This window comes from Carcharodon carcharias (genome assembly GCF_017639515.1).
Source record: "Carcharodon carcharias isolate sCarCar2 chromosome X unlocalized genomic scaffold, sCarCar2.pri SUPER_X_unloc_17, whole genome shotgun sequence".
Taxonomy (NCBI): Eukaryota; Metazoa; Chordata; class Chondrichthyes; order Lamniformes; family Lamnidae; genus Carcharodon; species Carcharodon carcharias.
Window position 1 is genome coordinate 79,434 of NW_024470872.1, and position 10,567 is coordinate 90,000.

The window sequence follows — 10,567 nt, forward strand, 5'->3', positions numbered from 1 at the left end:
ACACTTGCCCACGTTGTATTCCATCTGCCACTTCTTTGCCCATTCTCCTAACCTGTCCAAATCCTTCTGCAGCCTCCCCACCTCCTCAATACTACCTGTCCCTCCACCTCTCTTTGTATCATCTGCAAACTCAGCCAGGATGTTCTCAGTTCCTTCATCTAGATCATTAATGTATAAAGTGAAAAGTTGTGGTCCCAATACTGACCCCTGCGGAACTCCACTAGTCACCGGCCGCCATCCTGAGAAGGACCCCATTTTCCCCACTCTCTGCCTCCTGCCAGACAGCCAATCTTCTATCCATGCTAGTACCTTGCCTCTAACACCATGGGCTCTTATCTCACTGAGCAGCCTCCTGTGCGGCACCTTGTCAAAGGCCTTCTGGAAGTCCAAGTAGATAACATCCATTGGCTCTCCTTTGTCTAACCTACTCGTTACCTCCTCAAAGAATTCTAACAGATTTGTCAGGCATGACCTCCCCTTGATGAAACCATGCTGACTTTGCCCGATTTTACCATGCACTTCCAAGTATTCCGAAATCTCATCCTTAATAATGGATTCTAAAATCTTACCAACGACCGAGTTCAGGCTAATCGGCCTGTAATTTTCCCGTCTTTTGCCTCACTCCCTTCTTAAACAGGGGGGGTTACATTAGCGATTTTCCAGTCGTCTGGGACCCTCCCTGACTCCAGTGATTCCTGAAAGATCACCACTAACGCCTCCACTGTCTCTTCAGCGATCTCCTTCAGAACTCTGGAGTGTAATCTATCTGGTCCAGGTGATTTATCCACCTTCAGACCTTTCAGTTTTCCTAGCACAGAGAAAACACCACAGGGGGACTGCAGCGGTTCAAGAAGGCAGCTCATCCCCCCCACCTTCTCAAGGGGGCAATTAGGGATGGGCCATAAATGCTGGGCCCAGCCCAGCGACACCCACATCCCCTGAATGAATAAAATAAAAAGGCCATTCAGCCCCTCCTCCTCCTCGAGCCTGTTACACAGGGACAGGAGGAGGACATTCAGCCCCTCCCTCCTCGAGCCTGTTACACAGGAACAGGAGGAGGCCCTTCAGCCCCCTCCTCGAGCCTGTTACACAGGAACAGGAGGAGGCCATTCAGCCCCCTCCTCTTCGAGCTTGTTACACAGGGACAGGAGGAGGCCACTCCGTCCCTCGAGCCTGTTACCCAGAACAGAGAAGTTCATGGGGGTGGGGGGGGGGGGAGAAGTGCGTTCAAAGTGGGGGCTAACCGAACAGATCTTTCAAAGAGCCAACACAGGGTCGATGGGCCGAATGGACGATTCCTGTGCTGTAAGATTACAAACCTCTCGCATCCGCAAATTGCACTTTCCCCTTTCACACCCACTTGCCTGAGAAAAGTCCTTTCCTATTTGCTAATTCAGGGCAGGGTTTGGGGAGTGGGGGGGTAGTCAGGAGGTGAGTGACTCTCCGCAGGATTCCCAGCCTCTGACCTGCTCTCGTAGCCAGGGTACGCATATGGCTGGTCCTGTTCAGCGTCTGGTCAATGCTAACCCACCCCCCCCCAAACCCCCGACCCTGCCCAGTTTTCGTCTCTCCCCCAAGGGGAAACATACCCTCAGCATCCAGCCTGCCGCGTTCCCTCAGGATCCTGTAGATTTCAATGAGACCACCTCCCAGCCTTCTAAGCTGCAATGGTCTCCCTCACGAGAGAGAGAGAGAGAGAGAGAGAGACAGGGGCAGCCCCTTCATCCCAGGAATCAGTGGAATGAACCTGCTCGGCGTTTTCTCTCAAGCATTCGTATCCTTGAGCAAGGAGACCAAGACTGCAGGCAGTGCCCCGGATGTGGCCTCACTCGCGCCCTGCAGTATAACTCCTCTACCTTTTGCATCCCATTCCACCCCCACCTCCCCCCCACCCCCCACCCCCCACCCACCCTCTCAGTGAAAGGACCACACTCCAATTTGCCTTCCCCATCACTTTGCCACTCTGGCACACACCAACTTGGGTTGGTGTGATTCATGCACCGGGACGCCCGGATCCCTCCGCGCCTCCCCGACCTCTCTCCTGGTCTTCCCGCCAAAGTCCGGACGCACTCGAGCTCCCCCCCCCCACCCCCCCCACAACGTTACATTCCCGTCCGCTGAATGGTTTCGTAAGCCGGTCTCCCGCTGTTCAAAGCGCGCAGGGGGTGTCCGAGTCAAACTGAGGCACAGAGTGGACGAGGGATAGGGGGTGTCCTTGTTTTTATTAAAAACTTTTTTAATTGCTGGTATATATTGAGATTCTACAACACTACGGTCAAACTCGGCTTTGTACAAAATAGGCAAACAGGTTTTTTTTTTTGACATTATTACAGAGTCATAAGAGATCTTTAAAAAAAAAAATCAAAAATAACAATTATGAATTATACACTAAAATGAGATATACAGCCATAATCGAGGCTCACAGTTCCCAACCAGAGTTGTAACGTAGGTCACACCCTGGGGAAGCAGCTGGGGGGTTGGGGCAGAAAGGATAAGGAAGAGAAGAGAGGGGAGGGGAAAGAGAGAGAGGGGAGGGGTTAGGGAGAGAGAGAGGGGAGGGGGTAGGGAGAGAGAGAGAGAGAGAGAGGATGGGGTAGAGAGAGAGAGAAAGGGGATGGGGTAGAGAGAGAGAGAAAGGGGATAGGGTAGAGAGAGAGAGAAAGGGGATGGGGTAGAGAGAGAGAGAAAGGGGATGGGGTAGAGAGAGAGAAAGGGGATGGGGTAGAGAGAGAGAGAAAGGGGATGGGGTAGAGAGAGAGAGAGAAAGGGGATGGGGTAGAGAGAGAGAGAGAAAGGGGATGGGTAGAGAGAGAGAGAGAAAGGGGATGGGGGTAGAGAGAGAGAGAGAAAGGGGATGGGGTAGAGAGAGAGAGAGAAAGGTGATGGGGTAGAGAGAGAGAGAAAGGGGATGGGGTAGAGAGAGAGAGAAAGGGGATGGGGTAGAGAGAGAGAGAAAGGGGATGGGGTAGAGAGAGAGAAAGGGGATGGGGTAGAGAGAGAGAGAGAAAGGGGATGGGGTAGAGAGAGAGAGAGAAAGGGGATGGGGTAGAGAGAGAGAGAGAAAGGGGATGGGGTAGAGAGAGAGAGAGAAAGGGGATGGGGTAGAGAGAGAGAGAAAGGGGATGGGGTAGAGAGAGAGAGAAAGGGGATGGGGTAGAGAGAGAGAGAAAGGGGATGGGGTAGAGAGAGAGAGAAAGGGGATGGGGTAGAGAGAGAGAGAGAAAGGGGATGGGGTAGAGAGAGAGAGAGAAAGGGGATGGGGTAGAGAGAGAGAGAGAGAAAGGGGATGGGGTAGAGAGAGAGAAAGAGGGGATGGGGTAGAGAGAGAGAGAGAGAGAGGGGTTGGGGTAGAGAGAGAGAGAGAGAGAGGGGATGAGGAAGAGAGAGAGGGGATGGGGTAGAGAGAGAGAGAGAGAGGGGTTGGGGTAGAGAGAGAGAGAGAGAGAGAGAGAGGCGATGGGGTAGAGAGAGAGAGAGAGACGGGGGATGGGAGGAAGAGCAAGAGAGGCAGGAAAGGGGAAAGGGGGAGGAATGGGAAGCAAGCCAGTGGAGGAAGAGAGGTGTGGGGACCACCTTTACTAACTGCTGATCGGAATGGAGCCAGGGCAGGGAGTGGGGAAGGGGAGCTCCCCCCATCGCCTGGGACAGAACTGGCTCCCGTTACCACAACAACCCCCCACCCCACCCCAAACGCCCCGGGTCCCCCTTCTAAGGTAGGAATGGGAATGGGATGGAGCGCCAGGGAAGATGCAGAGGGTCGGGGGAGGGGTGGGTGGGTTTCCCATTTAGTATTTGATTTTGGGGGTCAAATGCCAGTCGATCACGGAGCCATCATCGGTTGTGGTTAAAACCCATCTGGTTTGCTCTTGCCCCCCTTTAGGGGAGGAGGGAAATCTGCCGTCCATCTGGCCCGACTCGTGACTCCAGAACTTCGTCACGAGGCTGGGGTGTTAAAAACTTTTACAGTCGTCAAGTCATTACTTTGCCGTATAAAAGTTAAACCCCTCTTAACGCACCATGGCGGGGCAAAGAGCAGACAGGGGACGAGCAGGAGAGGAGGGAGAGAGCGGGAGAGCGAGCGGGAGAGCGAGCGGGAGAGCGAGCGGGAGAGCGAGCGGGAGAGCGAGCGGGAGAGAGCGGGCGAGAGCGGGAGAGAGCGGGAGAGGCGGGAGAGAGCGGGAGAGAGCGGGAGAGCGAGCGGGAGAGAGCGGGAGAGGAGGGAGAGAGCGGGAGAGGAGGGAGAGAGCGGGAGAGGAGGGAGAGAGCGGGAGAGGAGGGAGAGAGCGGGAGAGGAGGGAGAGAGCGGGAGAGGAGGGAGAGAGCGGGAGAGGAGGGAGGGAGCGGGAGAGGAGGGAGAGAGCAAGAGAGGAGGGAGAGAGCAAGAGAGGAGGGAGAGAGCAAAAGAGGGAGAGAGCAAGAGAGGAGGGAGAGAGCGGGAGAGGAGGGAGAGAGCGGGAGAGGAGGGAGCGAAGGGGACGAGGAAGACACAGGGACGAGAGAAAGAGAGACGGGGATAAAGAGAGAAAGGGGTAGAGAGAGAGAGAGAATCAGACAGAGGGGTTTAAGATGGGTTGAGGAAGTAGACGTGATCCTGCGCTTTATAAACGGAGGCACAGAGTACAGAACGAGGTCAAGTTACACTAAAATTGTTTAAACCTCTCCTTAGACCCCCGCTCGAGTACCCCGTGTCCCCATTTCTGTGCCCCTCGCACCAGGGAGGATGTCGAGGGTCTCGGAGAGGGTGCGGAGGGAGATTTACCAGAACGGGACCCTGGGGGGGTGGGATGAGGGGACTTCAGTTCACTTGGAGAGACTGGAGAAGCTGGGATTGTTCTCCTTAGAGCAGAGAAGGTTAAGGGACGGGGAGGGGGGGAGATTGAATCGAGACGTTCAAAATCACGAAGGGAGGGGGTTTGGGGTAGAGTAGAGAGGGAGAGACTGTTTCCAGTGGTGGGAGGGTCAGTAACCAGAGGGGACACAGATTGAAGAGAATCGGTAACAGAACCAGAGGGTGGGGGGTGGGGTGGGGGGGAGATGAGGAGAATTATTGTTTATAAACACAGCGAGTTGCGGTGATCTGGAAGGCGCTGCCTGAAAGGGCGGTGGAAGCAGATTCAATAGGAACTTTCCAAAAGTGGGGGGGAAATCGGATAAATACTGGAAGGGGAAACATTTGCAGGGATATGGGGGTGTGAGGGTGGGGGAAGGAGAGTAAGGACTCATTGGACTGACCTTTCAAACCAGCACAGGCTCGACAGGCTGATTGGCCTCCTCCCAAAAATGTCCTCAGCATGTAATCCAAGTTGGCGCATCAATGCAAGGTGGAGGGCCGAGGGAGAGCCGCCGTGTCGGAGGATCAGTGCTGAGGGAGAGCCGCACTGTCGGAGGGTCAGCGCTGAGGGAGAGCCGCACTGTGGGAGGGTCAGTGCTGAGGGAGAGCCGCACTGTGGGAGGGTCAGTGCTGAGGGAGAGCCGCACTGTCAGAGGGTCAGTGCTGAGGGAGTGCCGCACTGTGGGAAGGTCAGCGCTGAGGGAGCGCCGCACTGTCGGAGGGTCAGTGCTGAGGGAGAGCTGCACTGTGGGAAGGTCAGCGCTGAGGGAGCGCCGCACTGTTAGAGGGTCAGTGCTGAGGGAGCGCCACGCTGTCGGAGGGTCAGCGCCGAGGGAGCGCCACGCTGTCGGAGGGTCAGCGCCGAGGGAGCGCCGCACTGTTGGAGGGTCAGCGCCGAGGGAGCGCCGCACTGTCGGAGGGTCAGTGCTGAGGGAGCGCCGCGCTGTCGGTGGGTCAGTGCTGAGGGAGCGCCGCACTGTCAGAGGGTCAGTGCTGAGGGAGAGCCGCACTGTCGGAGGGTCAGCGCTGAGGGAGAGCCGCAGTGTCGGAGGGTCAGCGCTGAAGGAGCGCCGCACTGTCGGAGGGTCAGCGCCGAGGGAGCGCCGCACTGTCGGAGGGTCAGCGCCGAGGGAGCGCCACACTGTCGGAGGGTCAGCGCCGAGGGAGCGCCGCACTGTCGGAGGGTCAGCGCCGAGGGAGAGCCGCACTGTCGGGGGTTCAGTAGGGGGAAAAATTTGAAGGGATTTGGGGAGGATGGGGGGGGGGAGAAGAGAGTGGGCGTTGGGGCTAAACAGGGAGGCCTTTCAAAGGGGCAGCACAGGCATGATGGGCCAGATGGCCTCCTCCTCCTTGCTCTGAATCTACACGGCAATGTTCCCCCACCACGCCCGCGCTCGGTCCTGGGGACAGGAAGGTTGCCGGGGGTGCCGGGAGAGCAGAGGAGGGTGGGTTTCTAGTTGTGAGGTGGGGGGGCTGGCGCTGGGAAACAGGGGCCTCGCTAACGGCCGACGATTTATGGTTTGAGAGTGGGGGGGGGGGGAGCGGGGGGGCAGGGTGGGGAAAACAATTAAACAGCGGAGAGGGAGGGGCGCCAGAAAAGCAAACTTAATCATAATTGAAAAATATATATTCTCAAAGCGTGATTACTGGCTTCACACAGTTCGTTCCCAGCACCAGTTTGAGAGGGGGAGGGGGAGGGAGAGAGAGAGAGAGAGACAGGGGGAGTGAGGGAGAGACAGGAGGAGGGAGAGAGAGAGTCAGGGGGAGGGAGAGAGAGAGAGACAGGAGGAGGGAGGGAGAGAGAGAGAGAGAGAGACAGGGGGAGTGAGGGAGAGACAGGAGGAGGGAGAGAGAGAGACAGGGGGAGGGAGAGAGAGAGAGAGACAGGGGGAGGGAGAGAGAGAGACAGGGGAGGGAGAGAGAGAGACAGGGGAGGGAGAGAGAGAGAGACAGGGGGAGTGAGAGACAGACAGGGGGAGGGAGAGAGAGAGAGAGACAGACAGGGGGAGGGAGAGAGAGAGACAGGGGGAGGGAGTGATGGAGAGTGACAGGGGGAGGGAGAGAGAGAGACAGGGGGAGGGAGTGATGGAGAGTGACAGGGGGAGGGAGAGAGAGAGACAGGGGGAGGGAGTGATGGAGAGTGACAGGGGGAGGGAGAGAGAGAGAGACAGGGGAGGGGGAGAGAGAGAGAGACGGGGGAGGGAGAGAAAGGAGATGCGGGGAGGGAGAGAGAGAGATGCGGGGAGGGAGAGAGAGAGATGCGGGGAGGGAGAGAGAGAGATGCGGGGAGGGAGAGAGAGAGATGCGGGGAGGGAGAGAGAGGGGGGGAGGAAGAGACAGGGGCAGGGAGAGAGAGACAGGGGCAGGGAGAGAGAGACAGGGGCAGGGAGAGAGAGACAGGGGCAGGGAGAGAGAGAGACAGGGGCAGGAAGAGACAGACAGGGGCAGGGAGAGAGAGAGAGACAGGGGCAGGGAGAGAGAGAGACAGGGGGAGGGAGAGAGAGAGACAGGGGCAGGGAGAGAGAGAGACAGGGGCAGGGAGAGAGAGAGACAGGGGCAGGGAGAGAGAGAGAGACAGGGGCAGGGAGAGAGAGAGAGACAGGGGCAGGGAGAGAGAGAGAGACAGGGGCAGGGAGAGAGAGAGAGACAGGGGGAGTGAGAGACAGACAGGGGGAGGGAGAGACAGACAGGGGGAGGGAGAGAGAGAGAGACAGACAGGGGAGGGAGAGAGAGATAGAGACAGACAGGGGGAGGGAGAGAGAGAGACAGGGGAGGGAGAGAGAGAGAGAGAGACAGGGAAGGGAGAGAAAGAGAGACAGGAGGAGGGAGGGAGAGAGAGAGAGAGACAGGGGGAGGGAGTGATGGAGAGTGACAGGGGGAGGGAGAGAGAGAGACGGGGGAGGGAGAGAGAGAGAGAGACAGGGGAGGGAGAGAGAGAGAGAGACGGGGGAGGGAGAGAGAGAGATGCGGGGAGGGAGAGAGAGAGATGCGGGGAGGGAGAGAGAGAGATGCGGGGAGGGAGAGAGAGAGATGCGGGGAGGGAGAGAGAGAGATGCGGGGAGGGAGAGAGAGAGATGCGGGGAGGGAGAGAGAGAGATGCGGGGAGGGAGAGAGAGAGATGCGGGGAGGGAGAGAGAGGGGGGGAGGAAGAGACAGGGGCAGGGAGAGAGAGACAGGGGCAGGGAGAGAGAGAGACAGGGGCAGGGAGAGAGAGAGACAGGGGCAGGGAGAGAGAGAGACAGGGGCAGGGAGAGAGAGAGACAGGGGCAGGGAGAGAGAGAGACAGGGGCAGGGAGAGAGAGAGACAGGGGCAGGGAGAGAGAGAGACAGGGGCAGGGAGAGAGAGAGAGACAGGGGCAGGGAGAGAGAGAGAGACAGGGGCAGGGAGAGAGAGAGACAGGGGCAGGGAGAGAGAGAGAGACAGGGGCAGGGAGAGAGAGAGACGGGGAGGTAGAGAGAGAGAGAGAGAGATATATATATATATCTGTAAAAAACAATCTCCTGTTGTAAAAGCCTGTACACACACAGTACATAGCACAATCGCCAAACAGCACAACATAGTTCGTTTGGTCAAGAGAGAGAGAGAGAGAGAGAAGCTTAGAAATATTTTCTTTCTCGTACATATATTGCTTTTTGTCAAATCCTTTCTCTTTTAAAAAAAAACGTGTAAAAAAATAAAAGGCCCCTGAACCCTTCACTGCCACCAGTAAGCAACTAAACCCCAGCATCACCCACCCCCCCACAACCCCAGCTCCCAGCCCCACACCGAAGCGAATCTCTCTCTCCCTGTCCAACAATGGGGTGGGGGGGGGAGGTTAAATCCCCAAAGGAACTCCCTGCTTTCGTTAATTCATTTGGTTTAAAAGATCGATGACAACGATGACCGATGACCAAGGTCCGAAATAGGCGCAAGTGGTGGTTCGGCACTTCGGAATGGAGGGTTCTTAGGAGTGGGGGGGGGGGGGGGGTGTAGAGAGAAGGGTTCAAGAGGGGGGTGCGAGGAGGCGCGGGAGTGGGGGACCGACCGGACGACTGCCACCGGTCAGCGGAGTGCAGCTGCGGCTGGGCCCAAACACCAGCCCCCTCCGCCCTGGCGCCGGATTCAGTACCCCGGGTGAGGAGGGTGGAGAGGCGGGGGGAAGACATGAGTCGAGCCCACGCGTTGATGCCTGGATCGGGAGGGGGCTAAAACGTGGGGCGAGTTGAGCAAACACAGAGAGAGAGAGAGAGAGAGAGAGAGAGACACAGACAGAGAGAGAGACGGAGGGAGAGAGAGAGAGAGAGAGAGAGAGAGAGACAGACAAGAGAGACAGAGAGGGGGGGAGGGAGATGCACTGCATTCGCTGCGGACTCACCAAGACCAGGGGAAGCGGCTGGGCCCCTGGAAGTGAACCAGGCGGCTCTCACAACACCCGGGAGAAGCTGGACAACGTCCGGGACAAAGCAGCCCCGCTCGATGGGGCAACCCATCCACCAACATTCACTCCCTCCACCACCACCACCGACGCACAGGGGCAGCAGCGTGTGTACCATCTACAAGATGCACTGCAGCAACTCGCCAAGGGCTCCTTCGACAGCGCCGCCCAAACTCACCACCTCTACCATCTAGAAGGACAAGGGCAGCAGACACATGGGGAACACCACCACCTGCAAGTTCCCCTCCCAGCCGCTCACCAACCCGACTTGGCAATATATCGGCCGTTCCTTCACTGTCGCCGGGTCAAAGTCCTGGAACTTCCTCCCTAACAGCGCCGTGGGTGTACCTACACCACACGGACAAAATCCTGGAACTCCCTCCCTAACAGTGCCGTGGGTGTACCTACACCACACGGACAAAATCCTGGAACTCCCTCCCTAACAGCGCCGTGGGTGTACCTACACCACACGGGACAAAATCCTGGAACTCCCTCCCTAACAGCGCCGTGGGTGTACCTACACCACACAGGGACAAAATCCTGGAACTCCCTCCCTAACAGCGCCGTGGGTGTACCTACACCACATGGGACAAATCCTGGAACTCCCTCCCTAACAGCGCTATGAGTTTACCTACACCACACGGGACAAAATCCTGGAACTCCCTCCCTAACAGCACCGTGGGTGTACCTACACCACAGGGACAAAATCCTGGAACTCCCTCCCTAACAGCGCTGTGGGTGTACCTACACCACACGGACAAAATCCTGGAACTCCCTCCCTAACAGCGCTGTGGGTGTACCTACACCACACGGACAAAATCCTGGAACTCCCTCCCTAACAGCACTGTGGGTGTACCTACACCACACGGGACAAAATCCTGGAACTCCCTCCCTAACAGCGCCGTGGGTGTACCTACACCACACGGGACAAAATCCTGGAACTCCCTCCCTAACAGCGCTGTGGGTGTACCTACACCACACGGGACAAAATCCTGGAACTCCCTCCCTAACAGCGCTGTGGGTGTACCTACACCACACGGGACAAAATCCTGGAACTCCCTCCCTAACAGTGCTGTGGGTGTACCTACAACACACGGACAAAATCCTGGAACTCCCTCCCTAACAGCGCTGTGGGTGTACCTACACCACACACAGGGACAAAATCCTGGAACTCCCTCCCTAACAGCGCCGTGGGTGTACCTACACCACACGGACAAAATCCTGGAACTCCCTTCCTAACAGCGCTGTGGGTGTACCTACACCACACGGACAAAATCCTGGAACTCCCTCCCTAACAGCGCCGTGGGTGTACCTACACCAC

The 10,567-nt window shown here is 57.4% G+C and overlaps 1 protein-coding gene across 1 annotated transcript in view; it reads right to left on the reverse strand.

Moving 5' to 3' along the window:
• Window positions 1–799: 799 nt before the first annotated feature.
• LOC121275085 (transcription factor Sp1-like) overlaps window positions 800–10,567 on the reverse strand; it is a gene marked incomplete at its 5' end in the record, with an annotated part of 32,955 nt that continues 23,187 nt past the window's right edge. The window contains 2 exons of the mRNA XM_041182491.1: window positions 800–808; window positions 2,107–2,346. Of these exons, the coding sequence (XP_041038425.1) occupies window positions 800–808; window positions 2,107–2,346 (249 nt within the window). The remainder of the gene's footprint in view (window positions 809–2,106; window positions 2,347–10,567) is intronic.